The 20,088-nt window shown below is 42.9% G+C and overlaps 1 protein-coding gene across 4 annotated transcripts in view; it reads left to right on the top strand.

Moving 5' to 3' along the window:
* The window catches only part of ACVR2B (activin A receptor type 2B), a 376,358-nt gene that overhangs the window by 202,480 nt on the left and 153,790 nt on the right, over positions 1–20,088 (top strand). For all 4 annotated transcript variants that reach the window (XM_078663209.1, XM_078663210.1, XM_078663208.1 and 1 more), the window contains exons 4-5: positions 6,109–6,263; positions 7,602–7,745. In XM_078663209.1, coding sequence (XP_078519335.1) covers positions 6,109–6,263; positions 7,602–7,745 — 299 coding nt within the window. The remainder of the gene's footprint in view (positions 1–6,108; positions 6,264–7,601; positions 7,746–20,088) is intronic.

Raw genomic sequence — 20,088 nt, 5'->3', positions numbered from 1 at the left:
TAATCATCCTGCTTCATCCCCGACGCGTTTCGTGCACACCTGCACTTAATCATGGGCTGCGGGCTTTGGTATTGCGGAAGCGGTCATGTATTTTTAAAGCACCTTAGCGATTGAGTCCCCGCCTCAGTGGGCGTGTCCACAACATGTGGAATTCTGGTTCTTGTGGTGCATAGTCAATTCCCCAGTGGGTTACAAGCCGCTTTCACAAGTGTTCAACCATATTGTCCCAAGTGGGTTGCAGAGCCTCATTCTTTCAAGCACCAGCATATTGTCCCTTCAATAAACAGCTTCCAGTACCAACGCCGCGGAGCCGAGTGACACCGCAGCAGGTCTGCAACACAGCAGGGCTCCTTCCGCGATCCAGGCCGAACCGCTTAAACATCCAAACATCAAGTGCCTGCTAAGGAAGAGCCCACTACTGGAAGGTTAGTATCTGTGAAATCTTTAATGAAGGTACTGCATGCTGTAAGATCGCTGCTCACGCTGTAATCATCCTGCTTCATCCCCGACGCGTTTCGTGCACACCTGCACTTAATCATGGGCTGCGGGCTTTGGTATTGCGGAAGCGGTCATGTATTTTTAAAGCACCTTAGCGATTGAGTCCCCGCCTCAGTGGGCGTGTCCACAACATGTGGAATTCTGGTTCTTGTGGTGCATAGTCAATTCCCCAGTGGGTTACAAGCCGCTTTCACAAGTGTTCAACCATATTGTCCCAAGTGGGTTGCAGAGCCTCATTCTTTCAAGCACCAGCATATTGTCCCTTCAATAAACAGCTTCCAGTATGAAGCAGGATGATTACAGCGTGAGCAGCGATCTTACAGCATGCAGTACCTTCATTAAAGATTTCACAGATACTAACCTTCCAGTAGTGGGCTCTTCCTTAGCAGGCACTTGATGTTTGGATGTTTAAGCGGTTCGGCCTGGATCGCGGAAGGAGCCCTGCTGTGTTGCAGACCTGCTGCGGTGTCACTCGGCTCCGCGGCGTTGGTACTGGAAGCTGTTTATTGAAGGGACAATATGCTGGTGCTTGAAAGAATGAGGCTCTGCAACCCACTTGGGACAATATGGTTGAACACTTGTGAAAGCGGCTTGTAACCCACTGGGGAATTGACTATGCACCACAAGAACCAGAATTCCACATGTTGTGGACACGCCCACTGAGGCGGGGACTCAATCGCTAAGGTGCTTTAAAAATACATGACCGCTTCCGCAATACCAAAGCCCGCAGCCCATGATTAAGTGCAGGTGTGCACGAAACGCGTCGGGGATGAAGCAGGATGATTACAGCGTGAGCAGCGATCTTACAGCATGCAGTACCTTCATTAAAGATTTCACAGATACTAACCTTCCAGTAGTGGGCTCTTCCTTAGCAGGCACTTGATGTTTGGATGTTTAAGCGGTTCGGCCTGGATCGCGGAAGGAGCCCTGCTGTGTTGCAGACCTGCTGCGGTGTCACTCGGCTCCGCGGCGTTGGTACTGGAAGCTGTTTATTGAAGGGACAATATGCTGGTGCTTGAAAGAATGAGGCTCTGCAACCCACTTGGGACAATATGGTTGAACACTTGTGAAAGCGGCTTGTAACCCACTGGGGAATTGACTATGCACCACAAGAACCAGAATTCCACATGTTGTGGACACGCCCACTGAGGCGGGGACTCAATCGCTAAGGTGCTTTAAAAATACATGACCGCTTCCGCAATACCAAAGCCCGCAGCCCATGATTAAGTGCAGGTGTGCACGAAACGCGTCGGGGATGAAGCAGGATGATTACAGCGTGAGCAGCGATCTTACAGCATGCAGTACCTTCATTAAAGATTTCACAGATACTAACCTTCCAGTAGTGGGCTCTTCCTTAGCAGGCACTTGATGTTTGGATGTTTAAGCGGTTCGGCCTGGATCGCGGAAGGAGCCCTGCTGTGTTGCAGACCTGCTGCGGTGTCACTCGGCTCCGCGGCGTTGGTACTGGAAGCTGTTTATTGAAGGGACAATATGCTGGTGCTTGAAAGAATGAGGCTCTGCAACCCACTTGGGACAATATGGTTGAACACTTGTGAAAGCGGCTTGTAACCCACTGGGGAATTGACTATGCACCACAAGAACCAGAATTCCACATGTTGTGGACACGCCCACTGAGGCGGGGACTCAATCGCTAAGGTGCTTTAAAAATACATGACCGCTTCCGCAATACCAAAGCCCGCAGCCCATGATTAAGTGCAGGTGTGCACGAAACGCGTCGGGGATGAAGCAGGATGATTACAGCGTGAGCAGCGATCTTACAGCATGCAGTACCTTCATTAAAGATTTCACAGATACTAACCTTCCAGTAGTGGGCTCTTCCTTAGCAGGCACTTGATGTTTGGATGTTTAAGCGGTTCGGCCTGGATCGCGGAAGGAGCCCTGCTGTGTTGCAGACCTGCTGCGGTGTCACTCGGCTCCGCGGCGTTGGTACTGGAAGCTGTTTATTGAAGGGACAATATGCTGGTGCTTGAAAGAATGAGGCTCTGCAACCCACTTGGGACAATATGGTTGAACACTTGTGAAAGCGGCTTGTAACCCACTGGGGAATTGACTATGCACCACAAGAACCAGAATTCCACATGTTGTGGACACGCCCACTGAGGCGGGGACTCAATCGCTAAGGTGCTTTAAAAATACATGACCGCTTCCGCAATACCAAAGCCCGCAGCCCATGATTAAGTGCAGGTGTGCACGAAACGCGTCGGGGATGAAGCAGGATGATTACAGCGTGAGCAGCGATCTTACAGCATGCAGTACCTTCATTAAAGATTTCACAGATACTAACCTTCCAGTAGTGGGCTCTTCCTTAGCAGGCACTTGATGTTTGGATATATATGTATGTATATATATATATATATATGAATTCCAAAACAGGGGTAGGTTGCTGGGATCCGGTTCCCGTAGTCAGGTGGCGTGTATATCTCGGCAACCCCGCCGCCGAGAAATTTCAATGTCTTTAAAGTTTTGCCAGATAAGCACCACACGCACTCGGAAGAAGTCAGCTATGGGCGTTTATTTTCCAAAATAACGCTACGTTTCAGCACAGAAGTGCCTTGCTCACACGTTTAACCTGTGTCAGTGAGGAACAAATTTAAGTACAAACTTCCTGATTGAAAATTAAATTAAACATAAAGAAAGTACAATTGACATCATGTTTTGCGGCGGCCATTAGTAAGTACCAAATGGACCATATTCCTCTATGTAACCAATATGTCATTAATCAAAAAACACACATATTTTCCTATTTACAGACTGGTATATTTGTCAAATTAGCTTAACATTGTCTCTGTTTAAAGCTAAATCAGCAACGAATGGGCCAAATTGTTGTTAGACATTACAGCATTGCCCATGTATCCACCATTTTGGAAAGGGGTAATCGTGATCAATTTCATTTAAAGAATTTAACCTGTATATTCTCCAAAAATAAATGAATAATAAAAAAGGGAATTGTCATATGCAACAATACAATATCTTGGTACATATTGCCCTAAATAAATTTTAAAGGATTCACTCGGTCTAGTGCCCGACACTTAAGGACCCCATTTCCAGTTCTATTAGAGTTTATAATCAGTCTATAATGAAGATCCAGTCTGTACAATAGTGGACTATCAAGGTCTGTCACTAAATGTTCCTTCACAAAAAATCAGAGTGCGGAGTGCAATACAAAGGGATATTTTAGTCCCAATTAATGAATATGACACCGGAGCAAGCAGTAAGGGAAAGTGATGCCAGTAAGCAGTCAAGTCCTGGCATGGTCCCTGATGAGAAAGCCCAAATGCTTTTGAAACGCGTCGGACCAAGAGACTTTATACAGGACGGGGAGTCAAATGTTATTTCAATAAAGTGTGTTACACTTACCTGTGATGGAGTGCGGCTTCAACTCTGGGCACCTTTGTAGAAATACGTATCGCGGCGGTTCCAGGCCGCGTAAGCAACGCACCGCCTGAAAATCATCGGAGGTTCTGCACGACCGGACAATTCTGGTTTTGCGAAGGCATGACAGGATTTTAATTAAACATTTGAAATCTCGCCCTGGAGCCCACTGGAGGGCAAGAATCTGTCTCTAAAACTGATGCCAGACCTCGGACCCATCGAAGGGGGAAAATTAGGCAAATAACTACATGTCCCAGCGGCCTTTGCACAAGGAGGAATTTCAAATTTGGCGCACCTGTAGCCAATTGGACACCGGAGCAAGCAGTAAGGGAAAGTGGTGCCAGTAAGCAGTCGAGTCCTGGCATGGTCCCTGATGAGAAAGCCCAAATGCTTTTGAAACGCGTCGGACCAAGAGACTTTATACAGGACGGGGAGTCAAATGTTATTTCAATAAAGTGTGTTACACTTACCTGTGATGGAGTGCGGCTTCAACACTGGGCACCTTTGTAGAAATATATATATTCTTTTGTAAGCCTTGCCCACCTATTCACTTTAACATGGAGAGCTCCAAAGCAGGGGACCGCTCCAAAAACCTCTTGCTGTCACTGCACTGAGATGCCTATGAGAGCCCTGCAGAAACAGCACGACTAGCCCCAAGGTAAAACTGGGGTCGCGAAGTGGATAGCAGAAACGCCCCTTACTATGGAGTGGACAAACCCCACCAGTCCACTTACTCTTCCCTTCTGAAATGCCCTAATTCATGGCCAAGTGATTGATACAGCTGAGTGGTAAGTGCCTCACAGTGCACGGATTGAGGATGTGGTGATTGTGCGATGCCTAAAGGCCAAGCTCTTGTGGGTGAGGTAGGACCTCCATAATTGCCAAATGTGTGCAAAGTGCCTGCCAGCCGCTACCACCGTCTGCGAGCATCCGGTGATGAAGTAGACCTCCACGAAATCTCTTTAGCCAAGACACACATACTGTTATGATATTGACTCAGCAATCTTAGATAAGGCGATTCCTCTCAGAATCGAAGCTCACGTGCTGCTGTTGGTGAGCGCCAGCCAGTGACTCCAGGCACTCTGTCCCTGCAGCGCTAAGTGCGGCAGGGAAGCGAGACGTGATGAGAGCAACACTTGACAATCTTGCAAGACTGTAGAGACAGGGAGAATCCACCCCCTCATCTGAGATGGCTTCTGCGTCAGTTGGCGTGCTAGCCATCGTATATTAAACTTAGCTGAAACAACAACTTGTGAGGCCGTGTTATTTCCTCAGCTTTTGCAGATGGTAATTGTAAAATGGAAACGTTACGTGGATATCAGTGAAATGTCTTGGGCTTATCCACACTTGACAGATAGCCCAACCAACGGTTCGCTAATGAATAAAGGAAATGGAAAGGCAGCAGAAGGGGCTGACCCAGAGCCCACTCTTAGTGCACTTTTGTGATGTTTTTAGAGATTATATGACTTGAGCTCTGAGTTTCCCGAAGGCAAACCAAAAAAAGAATTGTTGTTGGGAACTGAGCCCTTATGGTCAAAACATCCATTGCCCCTTTGTTATCGACGTCATGTTGTGCTGTTTCACAGCAATTCCACGCCACTGCCATCACTCGCCCTTTTTACCAGAACAGTCTTTTCGGATGAACTCGGTCTGTCAGACCTCGGCTCCGCTGAGTCTTGGGGCCATATCCCACTCCCTGAAAGGCACTGGTGCGTTTTCTGGCTCCCTGAGATCCGCATGTTATGCAGACAGTAGCATAACGCAAAATGATGGGGCCCCACTGCAGAATGTCCGAATCTCCCAGATATTGACCTTAGGTTGAATGGTGGCCCTTCGAAGTTTTGGAGACCCCCCCCCCCCCCCGCTATGCCCCTAGTTAAATTAGAATAGTCCCCAATTTAAGTTGGCAGTGAAGCAGTGTGCCAATGTTCCTTTAAATTGGTTTCCAGTGGCCTAGTTTCCTGTCAAGCACATTATCGCTTTTGGCTTTAAGTATTTAGCTTGTATCGAAGCAGTTGGAATATTCCTATGGTTGGTAGATAAAATGCCACAGTTTGTGTTGGGGCGGGCGGTAATGCCTTCGGATTTGAAATGATTGTTGACCATGGAGTATGTGGAGCAGTGCGTAAAGTTTCGTTTAACAACTTGAATTTTACAGGTTTAAATTTGTTCTGTTTTATCTTGTACTCACCTCGTGTATTTTCTTCAAATGTTTAGAAACGTTTGGACCAAAGCCTCAAGCTGCCCCGTCCATTCTCAACATCCTGGTGTATTCGTTGCTGCCCATCACTGGCCTTTCTATGACGATCCTCCTGGCATTCTGGATGTACCGCCACCGCAAGCCGCCCTATGGGCACGTGGACATCAACGAGGTGGGTCACAATGGCGGCCTCCAGGAAATGGCCACGGGATGTGAAGGCGTCGTGTCTGACCTTGGAGATTTGGTGGCAAATGACTCATGCCCCTGAAAACAACCATCCCGTGGGATAATCCTAGCAAAATATATGAAATCGTTATTTTTCAATTACTTTTAAAGCAGTCTTAGTACAACGGAATAGGAGCAGGGATATTTGCACGCTACATATTCCTTTACAGACGATAATTACCGTTGCCAGTTTTGTTGTACTTTATTGGTTTTATACTGACACCTAGTGGGTGGAAGTAGGAAAGCATATGAAATTATGAATTGATGCAACACAATGAAAATTATCACAAAACAATGGTGCTAAAAATGCAACATCTTTAATTATTCATACACACCAACAAGTATTTGCACAATTTTTTCATTAACGTGTCTGAATTGTAGAGGGCCAGTTAATGAGCCTTTTACATCTTCTGTTGATTTTAACATACCTGAAACAATGTTGGCACACTCTTCACTTAAAGGGCAGGAAAATATAAACAAAATAACCTACTTTCGCTACAATACGTCCCTAAAGTAAAAGCTCAATCTAAAGACTGTTGTAATGGGTAATGCGGGTCCCTGATTGGCAGGTGGAAGGTCAAAATGTTTGAGATTCAGCACTTTAAATCCATGGCTTTTTTTCATGGCGATGTTTAGTAGCTACTGTGCAATTTCCATAACTTCCGTTTTGCCGATCACATTATACTTTAGCCGATAAACATGTGTTGCAAGCTTATTGGTAGCCACACAATTTGACTGAAAGGTGTCCAATGTTGGTCCACGGGAGCTAGATCCATGCCTGATTCTCTGGTGGTGGCCTATGTGAAATGCATTTGCATAAAATGAATCTAAATGGGGATCATTTTGTGTTTTTAGTTGTGGTCATAAATTATGGCATGGGTCAGACTTCTTGTATAAATATTGGTAACATAACTTGATCACTGACCTATTTCCCCAGAAGTTGAGGGGCAGTTTTCAGTTCTGATTCGTGGGAGGTGGTGGGTTTTTTCATCAGGATATGCTTAATTTCTAGGGTGTACTCAGTGTTGATTTTAGTTAAACATTCACATTCCAGTGATTAAAAACAGCGCATTTTGGTTGGTTTCACCACTCACAAGTATGATTTCTTTAAATGAATACGTTAAATCGATTAGTAAAAACAATATATTTTTCCTCTGTTAAAATATTTTTTAATTTCTGTCCGGTTGAAAAGAAATTAATTGCTCCTGTGCTCCTTAAGTTAATTTAAAAAAAAATAATCTTGTGATTTAATTTCTATCAACTTTCGTTTCTTTCTTTTCCCTAGGACCCAGGGCTACCACCACCGTCCCCTATAGTTGGCCTTAAGCCCCTGCAGTTACTTGAGATAAAAGCCAGGGGGCGCTTTGGCTGTGTCTGGAAAGCGCAGCTAATGAATGACTATGTAGCTGTGAAAGTCTTCCCGATACAGGTTAGTGAACTGATGTTTACTTTATCAGCGGGCAGTATTTGTAATATGTTTGCCTTGTTTTTTTTAACTCGATGATAGGGCTAATGAAAGGCCGAGTGTGACGTGGACAGTGTTTAGAAATAGCAAATAGAAGCGAGCAGCAGTGGCACACAAACAATGCATATCACTTCCTCAGGTTAGAGTGATTAAAAGTAATTTGCTGTAGACAGATGCTAAGGATCGTTACTGGTTTTGGTGAATAACCCATATACCCTGCGCTTGACAAGTGTTTTTACTAAGACCCTACTCTGGCTGATCCCTATATTCATATTGAACAACAGAGCTGCACACAACTCATCAGATTCAAGTTTTTTGGGTTTTTTAATTTAAATCGTTGTCAAGGTGGCATTCAATTCTTTGTGGGTTTTTTCTTTTCCCAAAGTCGAGCAATAATTGAAAACTGGAAAACATTTTGTCCTGATTACAAAATAGTTGGGTGGCCTTATCAAGCCCATGGGCAGTTTCATACACACACTTTAGTTTTTTTTTTTCTTCAATGGGTGTGTATTAAACAGATTTAGCTACTATAATGTGTTGATAAAACGGGATTTGGTGTGAATACTTTTCCATAGTGAACCATAGGCTTCCAGTGCGAAGAATAGCATAGATGCTTCCCTAACGATCCAACTACTAGTGTGGGTACAGGAAGTACCTAGTGCACCGTACTGTCACTGGTCTTGGTACACAAATCTAATCTTTATTTGCGCAGTTAATTAAATCCATTGCCATTCTAAAATAGAAGAAAAGAGTGACAATTTACCTCAAGTCAACAGACGGTTGCAACCATAAAACAAATTAAGAAATAGAATTGTGAAGTGCATGACATCAACGGAAACTTTTTTACACAGCTTAAAGGCTAACATACATTCAACAGTGATTTCAGAGTGCTAAGCCGAATTCGGATTGCTTTCATCTGTTAACCTCACTAATTAAAGACAAACATGAAAAAGACATTCCATGCAGGGAGGCATAACGTTAGATCAGAAAACCTCTCACTTGAATTTCAGAAGCTAAAACTATATAAACAAGCATTTACAATGCAATGGTTTCGCCTTTGGAAAAGTTAGAGCTTTTCACAAATATTAAAAAGAGAATCAAACCTTTAGCAGGAAGGATGTTGTTCTGCTTAAATCAAATGAGGGGACTCATTGTCCATAGTATATTCTGTCTGATGCACTTGCAGTGCTCCCACAAATCAATCGGAGGATACCAACTTGATTTGTAGCCCCCAATTGTTTCCCATTTAGAGAACGTTTTAAAATGTTCAATTGTATATTTTGCTTCTTTATTAACATACACTTTATTAATGTGTTATTATAAAGTAATCTTCTAAGTGGTCACGGACCCCTAGTGTAGGCTTTGCAGACCCCCCAGGCGTCTCCGGATCAAAGGTTAAGAACCGCTGGTGTAAACCTCTCACTGAGGAACATTACACACAAAGGCACCCAAAGTAACAGGTGATCTGCACTGCCCCATGCAAGTAACTTGAAATGAAGATGTAACTAGAAGAAGAAAGGGGCTTCCAACTGATAATTCCAGCATCACACACTCAGTCTCTTCAGTTACACAGCAGTAACATGCATTAAGGAGCGAGTGTCCCACAAGGCAACCGGAGGAACATGACAGCCAAGCTGAAAAGAAGTCAATGTGTGTCCTGTATTTTGTAGTGTTTCATGGGCAGTTATTAGAAACGTACATTACTGTAGTCTCGGCAGATTTCTGGGTTTTCCCCACAGATCATATCGTGTAAAAAAGGCCAACACTTCCCCGCAGAACTGAGATGACTCTCCTCACTGCCTGACCGGCTTAAGAGGCACAACCAAGACACTACAAGTAAGTAAGGAGCAGTCAAGGCAGCCGGGGCTTCCCTCGCAGTCAGGCTGCTGGGGCGAGTGACCCGGTTACGGAAACAAATGAGCTGCGCTTGGGAGGGCAGAGCCTGGTGACAGGAAGGGCAGCGGTGCCAGGGCTGATGAGAGCCAGCTGGGAAGCGGCTTCCACGTAAAATAATGAAATGCCAGCGCAGCCCCTGCCTCGCCTCCAGCCGCAGGTCACCTGCTCCCTTCGGAGGTCCGTTGTCACGGCAACAGGAACGTGGAGCACGAGGCAGGAGCCCCCCCACACACACTCACTTTAACTCTCCACGCAGAACACACACCAATATGTAAACATCCAGGAAACTTTACACGGCATGAAGGCGACTTATCAGTGTAGGAACATAACCAACACTAGTGCAAAAAGGGCGACGACACAAATAGTTTAAAACGGCTGAAATGCCACCTATTCAAAAACATCGCAGCAATGTCACCCCCAAAACACAGTCATTTTGAAACTCACAATTTACATCTACCACGAAAATGCCTCACAGCACTTACCGTTCGTACCAACAAGTACTCGTGAAGATGAGTGTGAGTGAGCCCTGACGCATTTTACCCCAAGCTTCCGTCTGCGTGCCCTCCTCCGGCAGTGGAGAAGTTAGGGAGTCAAGCAAGCTGCCCCTCTGCACCCAGCATGAAAGTGGCCCTTGTGGCAAAACGTGCGTGCCCTGCACACGGACTACAACATTAAACGCATCACGTTCACTTGCCGGCGGGCTAATAAGTGGCCTTGTGGCACAGATCAGAGCAGTGCTTCTGCTGGGAAACAGAAGGCTCCGTAGGGTGCGCAGATGGCAGAACACTTGCACCGTTCAGTGGGGCACACGAGCCTGACCGCACTTCCAAAACCCGCTCTGCCTCACTGGTGGAACAGGGAACAACAGTTACAACTCAACGCGCTGGCTAAATGCTTAAAGATTACCCAACATGAATGACAGATGTCCATTACTTATGCTTGAGGAAAAGCAACACGACTTCATACTTTGCATTTGCTTGCAGATATTAAGTGCAATGTTGTACTTCCAATTCACAGAGAAAACAAGCACTCGGCGAAGGCACGGACAACCGGAGGGAGGGCGGGGGATAAAGAAGGCACAACAACTCCTTGTGGGCGTGTTTTTCGCCCTCTCCCCTTCCCATTGGCTGGAAGGTAAAATTCCAGCCAATGGGAAGAGGAGAGGGCGGGACTTAAAAAAACACACGGAAACGCCCCCGAATCGCGTTTTCACGGGGAAAGCGCGATTGACAGCCTCTGTCTCCCAATGGCTAGCCTCCATTTATGGAGCTAGCCAATGATAGAGGCGGGTCATCACCCGACATAGAACTCAAGAGGTTTTGCTAGCGCATGCGTACTTCGTACGCATTGCTAGGCAAAACCTAAAAAATGAAAAGGGGAGACAGTGCTTATCAATACAGAAGATCAAATATCAAATCAACCTCTCTTGCCAGATTAACCGGCAATAACTTGCCGATTTATGCAAATTCGCAAGATTGACTTAAAAAAAGCCAGTCCCGACTAGTGCAGTGAAAACCTTCAATTTGAAAACATCCCACCCATTAGTCACAACAACTAAAAACTATGCAAGAAATGTGGCAGGGAGAGAGTTCTTATCAGCACAGAAGGTTTGGAGGTCTTCTCCTGTCATAGGCCAATCGACAGTGGTTAACCAGTTTGTGCAAATTTGCGTGCAATTCATCCAGTGGTCCTATTCACTCGATTCACTCCTTGAGCTCCCAACTGGGTTAGACAACAGTACTGCTTTATTAGCCAATTTCGATGAAGGGACTGTCCTAATGGTCAGAGTTGCTCAAAATAGGCTTTTAAACTAATTCCACAGGCGGTTAGGTTTCCTCAAGATCTGTGTTCTGGTTTAATGACTAATTGAATGTGGAAAAATTTAGCAAAGCAGGCCAATTATTGTGACGGAGATGCTTTCATAACAGTGGCGGTTGTTGGCTGGTCCTAATGCCATTTGAATTGAAAATCTTTCGAATATACTTTCTACGCCACTGTAATACGACTGGACAGGTGCACAGTATTTGTTAATAGTACATTTAATATCCCCAGCAGTTTGGAAATAAATTGTATAGAACAATCATCAACCTTTACCTTCCACTCACCTTCTATGAAGGTGATGGATTTAACAGTTTTTGGAAAAGGTAACATGAAAGTATGGTGAAAACAAAGTTTTGTTTTTGCAAACACAAGTTAGATGAATGTAGGCTTTTTGCACAACACACACAAGCAAAAACACGTCATTGCATTTAGGAATGTCCAGAAGGTGCGTAGCGTGTATACTGTTAGGTGCATTGACCATCTAGGTAGAGAGTGCTAAAATGCTATTAAAAGAAGAGTACTGAAGCATATTAGGCAATCCAAAATTTTGATCCGAAATACTCCCGGGTAGCTCACTGTATAGAACAACGTCCTTATGAGATGAATTTGAAATCATTTTTACATGTTTTGAAACTGGATCCCACCAACCCCAGAAGGTTCTTAAACTCTTGAAAGCAACATCAGAGGAGATTGGCAGATTAGAGCATTTCCGTGGTATCAACCTGAATCATGAATCTATGTATTCCTTGGGTGAATGTGTAACAAAACAATAGTTACTGAGAGTGTACAGGTTCCATGCTCAAAATGTTACGACAAATACATCTGGCATCTACTCCTAAACAATGGGATTATAAGAACTACAGCAGTTATTTTTATAAGCAGTTATATAATTTAGATTCCGAGACTTTTGAACCACTTCTATTGATGGTTACACTTTGTCTTTCTGTATAACAGTGCTGGTTAGGGGCCACCAATAACTGGCATTCGAGACCCATATATCACTCCTTTATTTTATTTTCAAAATAGAAGCAAATTATTCCCCAAAAAATGCCAAGCCTTCTTATTCAGAGGGTGAGCTATCTGTATATCATGTGCTGGGTATTTGTATCGTTGAAAGCCCGAGCCCTACGAGTATCCATTGTGGACAAGATGTCTTAATGCCCAGTTTGTCCAGCAGGCAGCTAGGCGTTCATTTACGCTTAGAAGGGACAGAGCTCTGGCATACCAGCACTGAGCCAATCAGTGCCGGATTTACAGATCCCTTCACCCTGGAAAATGCATGAAGACCAGCAATTGGAAGACTGGACTATATGCCCAGGCTTGCTGAAAGAATCCTGAGCTCTTCGCTTAGAAAATCATTGCTTCCTATTGAAGGCTGTGGGGGTGGGGTGAGGGGTGATATTTCTTCAGTTGTGGGCACTATGCTTCCGTTGCCAGTGGGACTCCAGGGTGGGTGCAGAAACACCACTCTGCCCCTGCATTTCCCAGAGAGAGGCTGATATACACTTACTGAATGCCATGCGACTGACCTGGATATGCTGCAGTTGAGTAAGGAGGAAAACTAAACTCTGTGCAGCGTGAGGAATGAAGAGGGCCTCCCATTTTCCCATCTGAGTTTTTTGTGTTAGTGCAATGTTGTAGTCCACCCGTATGGGTGAATGTGTGTTCGCAGTGTTTACGCACACATTGTGACGTTGTGTGTACACTATGTGTTTTTGTGCTGGTTGCTAAATGTGCAAATACATTTTAGAAATTTCTCACCGATTTTTGTAAACCTAAATGCATAGAAGTAATTCTTCCCATTTTTCAAGAACTCATGGACAAACTAGCAAACCATTAAACAACCAAAGCAACGACATTGGACTCCTATTTAAAACAAAGGAAAATCCCCAGTGATAGAGCGCAGGTTCACCTGCCCTTTTTTTTACCAAACTCACCTGGGCCCATAAAAAAAACTATATACATATAGGGACAGGTAAACCTACACTCATATCAAATGTTTGTTTAACCATTCAGGACCTATACCATTTGACTTACCAATTCCTAGTCTCCGGTACCTGAAATCCTAAAGGATCAAGGAGTTAGAATAATAGGTAGAAATATATAATTTTCACTCATATAATAACCACAGACTCGGGGAAAGTTTAAACTCTTTATCTATGTAAATTATTACATTTCAGTGTCCATACTGCATTAATTGAAACTTGATCAACAAGAATATGATTAAGGTAAGATGAAATGAGAAACTTTCATTAAGCATTGAAACATAGGGAGGGTAGAAAAGAGAAAAACAGTACAAGGACGAACCCACATTAATTATGTTTACCTAGAATGGTGTTATTATGTTTACCTAGAATGGTGTGAAGACCAATCCTGGCCACGGGTTGGGTCAAAGGACAGAACCCCAAAGTGCAGGTGCCAGCAGGAGAAAATGGGTGCAAACCAGAATCGGGAAAAGTACGGACCAAATTGGATCAGGACAGGACCACCTCAGGCTAAGACCGGCACCCACAGCTAACGTGCTACGCCTGCGTTGCACCTTCTCTGTAGCCAACAGCCAAACCCCGATTGGGTCTTCGAAACTCCCTTCCCAGTAACCCCGATTGGGTTATCGATTCTTCTGACAGAGTGCTCCGCCAGCATCTCTCTCTGCTCTCGATCGCCTATTGAGTGCGTTGGTTCAGTGACAGGTCAGCTATTCGGACACGTCGGACAAATTCACTAAGCCTACTCTAGTTATACTATTTTCCAGGGCCGTGTACCACCCCCCAATGTTGCAAGTGTAAGGATCCCCAATTTTGATTGGACAAAAGGATGAGGAGAGGTCATCACACCATACCAAAATTAAACTTTTCTTGTGAATATTGAAATTAGCATTCCCGCCCATCAAATTTTTTTTTTCCCATGCGTATTTATTCCACCCAACAATTGAATGTTCTTAAAGAAATACAATGTTAACAGTTTGTCTTCCGCTTGGGGTCATCAGGTTAGGTTCCCAGGCGCATCTTCTAGTGTGATTAAAGTTTGGCTTCAGTTCAATGACTTAAGTTCTTTCTTGGAGTTTGACATGCGCAGTGTGGGTTTCAAAATGGAGTGATAGCACCTCCCAGGCCCGAAATGTAATACATGAAAAAATAGAAAAGAAACCGTTTTAGAACACAGAATAAATGAATGCACTGTATACCACTTATCTCGACTCTATTCCCATTGATGTATTTTAACTATTGCGTTTAGTCAAAACAAACAGCTTACCAAAAGCAGCAGTGCAAGCATCATGCATGCTGTAACACAAAGCAGCCATCTTAATTCTAGTGAGCAGAAGCAAAAGTTTCCCTCCAAGCATGTTAGTACGTCATGTCACGTGAGTATGACAGACGCATGCGCAGTAGGAAATCCTGCGTAGCAGCAGCCATTTTAATGCAAGCAAATTATAGTTCGTAAAAGCACATTGGAAAGCTTCCCCTAGATGCTAGATATGTCATGTAATGCAATATTAATGAGACAAAACATGTTAATTAGTACGTCATGAGTTATTTGAGAAGATTGAGTACAAGCAAGTCGCTCTACGTGCGAATCCTTGCTCCATCACCAGCACCAACCCATTTTCGAAAATCCCCTTCAAGAGTAGGCTAGGAGCCTTTGCATTCCTTCAAACAAATATCACAAAGTAAATTTATGGATCTGGTCAAAGCAGGCAGGCGTGCCAGCAGCCCTTCTGACCCATGTCCTCCACGAATCTTCAAGAACATTCTTTTAACTACCTCTGCTGCCACACCAGTTTGAAGAATTATTGAAAATTCCTTAGCTAAGGGAGTCTTTCCAGAAGATCTAAAAAGGGCATACATACGCCCATTATTAGAGAATTAACCTGGTTCTGCTTGACCACAACAACTACAGACCGATTACAAATGGACCTCTTTGGGAAAAACTGATAGTAAGAGCAGCATTCCCCAAATGTCACAATTCATTGGACGATCACTCCATACTTTCCGACTTCCAAACAGAATTATGTCCAGGAAGATGCTCAGAATCTGCCCTCATCACCGTCTGGGAAGACCTTAAAACACAGTTGACTGGAACGGCGTTGCTGCACTACTCCTCTTCAACCTCTCAACTGCCTATGGCAAGTTGACCATAACGCTGTAAAACAAAGAATTTACGAAGCGGGCATAGAGGAGACTGCACTTGACTGAATCACATCGTACCTTTAAAGCAGAACAAATGTCATCCATTCTCCCCCTTTCTCATCCAAACTGTCCTTCCTAAAAAGCAGGGGTTCCTCAAGGCTCTGTCATCTCACCCATGCTTTTCAGTCACTACGATTAATGATCAATTATTTTCAAGTCGCATGCAATAACTATGCAGGGGACACTCAAATACTCCGTAACTTGGAAAGGCCAAAGACATTGGAAACTCAGATTTTTTCAGTTGCCTCAGACCTGTTGATCAGTGGATGACATGGAGCCATCTCAAATGCTTCCAAAATGGAAATACTCACATGTGACGATTGGAATAATTATGACTCACTCGCTACCTAGCCTGATGATCTGTGACCACCTCCTAAAGTATCTAAGGAAGTAAGAAACCTTGGAATTACCTTAGACTTCAAGCTATCAATGATGCCCAAGTGGACAAATTAGCAAGATGAAGCTTCATTTCTTTGAAAACTCTACGAGGCATCTTCCCCCACTTTGGATTGCCACATAAGGTCCAGGCTACTGTCTCTCTTGTACTGTCTAAACTTGATTTAGCCATTGGCCTCTACCACAAATTATCTTTATCAACTATGAAAAGACTACAATGGATTCAGAACTCTGCTGCCAGATTACTCCTACATCTAAAGCCACAAGTCCACATCTCCCCTATTTTGAGGACCCTACATTGGTTACCGGTTGCCAGAAGATCCACATTCAAGCTGCTTTGTGTCCCCCACAAAGCAATACATGGAACAGGACCCATTTTCTTCAGGAATAAAATTACCAAATACACTCAAGAAAGTAACCTCCCCGCCTGATTGGCATCTAGCCTCAAAATCCCACTATGCAGGAATAAAAACACAGGGACCCTACATTCTCTGTTCAAGCAGCCAAATCTTGGAACTCATTACCCCCAAACATAAAATCCATGGATAACTATCTTATCTTCAGGAGACTACTCAAGAGTTGGCTACATAACCACCATATTCAAACACAAATGTACAGAATATCCCTGTGTAAATATAAGCATTTAATTGGATTATATGTATGTATCTAGATGTGTATTTCTTTGTATAAATATGTATAATTGTTTTTAAATATGTTGATAGTCTTTAGGTCTGCTTAACACATTTACATATTACTTCTGGCATATCTCTCTCTCTCTCTATATATATATATATATATATATATATATATATATATATATATATTCATTATGTGCTTAACTTGTATAGGTTACTACATAGCTTCCATATAAGTTATTTGATTAGATACTTGTGGTTTGTTTATTTTTCACAATATGTACATTTTACTATAACTATTCATCTACAATTGCACTATTCAATTACTGAAAACATGTTTAATAAAAAGAGAATAAACAAAATAAAAAAATAAATAAATTAGCTTAAAATACAGCAACACTTGAAAGACTGAGTTTATTAAACACAACTTATATATTACCTTCCTTATACAAGAATACCATCCGTATACCTGTGTGTCTCACTACCATATGTTTCACCCTATACCCCTCTCAATGTATCCTATACCTCCACTGTATGACTTATCTCGAACCTCATTCTACTACTATGACCTCAAAAATACCCATTTCTTGACTCTTCACTTCTCGATCCCTCCTTGCGTCACCCCCAAACTTCACTTCTCTGACCTTCATGACATAATGTAGGTCACAATAGGGGGCATTCTTGGCTTATGACATAAAGAAGGGCAAAGTAGTTGGCATTCTGCGCTTATGGCTCACGTAACAGCAAGTCATGCAGATTTCGCCCACCTGATGGGAAAACATGTAATTAAACACTTACAAACTTGAACACTAGATGGATGAATAACGCACATCATGCAAATCTGGAAGAACTTCAAGCAATAAAACTGTTCTTGGTGAGGTATAACAGATTCCTTATGCCACAACACTTTTCCCACACAGGCGGCCCCAAGCGCACACACACACACTACTCCCTGCATTCCCTGCCACCCTCTAGCCCCCGCACAACACAAAAAAACCTGCACTATAAAATAAGCTATATTTCTTAACTTGATCAATTCTTATTTTTCAGGCAAGGATATGAATATTTTGAAGTATAAGTAACTAGAATTTACGAATTGTGAAGAAGAAAAGCTGGTGACAGTAATTTTTCATGTGACTTTTTGATTCATCCATCCTTGAAATTCCCATTTTGAAGTATAATTGAACCATGATTTGGACTCAGCCAAAATATGGGATGATTTCATGGCCAAAGTAACAGATCCGATGACAAGTCACCTAGAAAGACTTATAATATAATGAGACTATTAAGCTACACTATGGGCTTCGCTTCAACATAATTTTGTGTGCAAACACGTCGCAGTATATTTTTATCAGTATTATGCTGCTAATACCACATGCAAGAGGGTGCACATAAATTGGGCATCTAGCTTGCAAATTAACATGTAACAAGTATTCATTTGACATTAGCAGGAGCACAAAAGTAATATCAAAAGACCTAGCATCTAATAAACTTAATTTTTTTAATCCGATTAATTATCTAGCTTGTACTTTGTCCCCTTTATGTATGTTCGCGCATGCCCATGTACATTCATGCATTCTTGACTTCATATCTATTTTCGTGAAGATATTACATTCATCTTTATCAAAGATATAGAATTAAATTGGTTTCTAATGAAGGAATACGGCGAAACTCAAATGTTTCACCTCTAGCTGGTTTGTACGCCAGACTCTTAATGCAGCACTCTTAATTAGGTAGCATGGAACCTCTCCCTCCCACAAAATAAGTTACTTTTTGTTTAATTAATACTACTATTTAATTACATATAGGTTTTTTAAAATATGCATTCCTGCACAATTGTTTTTGTTAGTTTTTGAGAATTTTGCATACTCAAAAAAATTAACTACCTTTCATAGTAGTTATCCTTATTGGTCATATTCTGTTGTATTGTGAACTGAATTTGCTTTGAATTGATTCTTCCTGGAGTAGTGTAAAGTGTAATATTGTTGTTGTGGCATTTGAAACCCTGTCTTGACATATCAACCATTTGTGCCCTTTTATCCGCATAGGGTGAGGTTTTGCTAGAGCTTTGATTTAATCTGTTGTATGGTTTTGGTAAGATCCTGTGCTCCAGATGTGAGATTGACAAAATTAGCTAGACTACTTAGAGCCACTTGGTACCCTCCCATATATTTTCTATAAAATCTAGGTTTTTTGAAAAAAGGTTAATTATCTACTGTTGTCTATTAAAATGGCACTGAATCCTCCGCCCACCTTCTAGTGTTTCTCATCGTTTTTAAATTTAAAGTAGTCACTGTTCCAAATTTAGTGAGCCTGGTAGCAGTTTTGAGCAACTATTATTCGGACGATTACAACTTGATGAATATTTAAATATGTGAACATTGAATTGCTTCTGTGAATATGCATTTGTATAAGAGAATCCTACACTCCGAGAGAGACCTTAACTTGAAATGTAGGGAAGGAGAGCTGTGGTGTTGGAAGAGACTTGCAGATGTGATGGGGTGGTGGAGAGGTTTGTTGTGAGTGAGCACCGAAGACAATTATTAGAAGAGATATCTGATGCAATGGAAGAAGGGTCAGAGAGAAGGGAGGGCTAAAAGTAGAGGCTTGTGTGTAATACAAGGTGGATGGTTTGTAGCGATGTGTAGATTAGAGACTGAACTTTGGAAGGATTACGAAAGAGGGTTATGGTATCAACAGGACTAATGGTCAAGGCAAATGGCGGCTACAGAATAGATGCAGAAAAGGGAAACTTGGAGTTTAAGGAATCTTGGAGTTGAAGAAATTATTTGGGTGGCATGGGGTCGGCTGGACTTAGTTGAAGGAGAGTCTGTATAAGAAGGTGGGCCGAAGAGGGGAGCACAGGATTAGAGTAGAAAAGTGGTATAAATGGTGTCTTAAGGCAAAGGAGTGTTATGCTGATTGGTGGTTAGCCGAAGGGGTTTGACAGTTGAGGTAGCTAAAAGTGAAGGAACGCCGAGCTAGTGGTTAGAAGTGTGCACAGTTTTAGGATAGAAATACTGAGTGGGTGGAAGTGTTTTAGGAGATAGTGGAATGCATTAAAATAATTTTACTGTGCAGTTAGCAAGCAGCAAAATAGGAATGTATGACACCTCACTGAGTAATCCAGTTTGACTACAAAGTTGAAGTCCTGAGAAGAACTGTCTGTTTCTCAATGAAGGATTAATCTGAGTGGCAATCTTTGCTGACTCTTTAAGCAACTGGGTGTGACGTCACATCTGTGGAATGAGTGGTAGCTTGAGAAATGAAGGCTTAATTTGTGAGATTGTGATGTTGGGCTTACCCATGTGGCTGCAGTGTTTCATGGGAGATGGTCACATTACCAAGAGGTAAGTCAGGTTTCTGCTGGCT

The sequence above is a fragment of the Lissotriton helveticus genome, chromosome 10, assembly GCF_964261635.1.
Source record: "Lissotriton helveticus chromosome 10, aLisHel1.1, whole genome shotgun sequence".
In the NCBI taxonomy this organism is placed as follows: Eukaryota; Metazoa; Chordata; class Amphibia; order Caudata; family Salamandridae; genus Lissotriton; species Lissotriton helveticus.
This window is presented reverse-complemented; position numbering and strand designations above follow the sequence as displayed.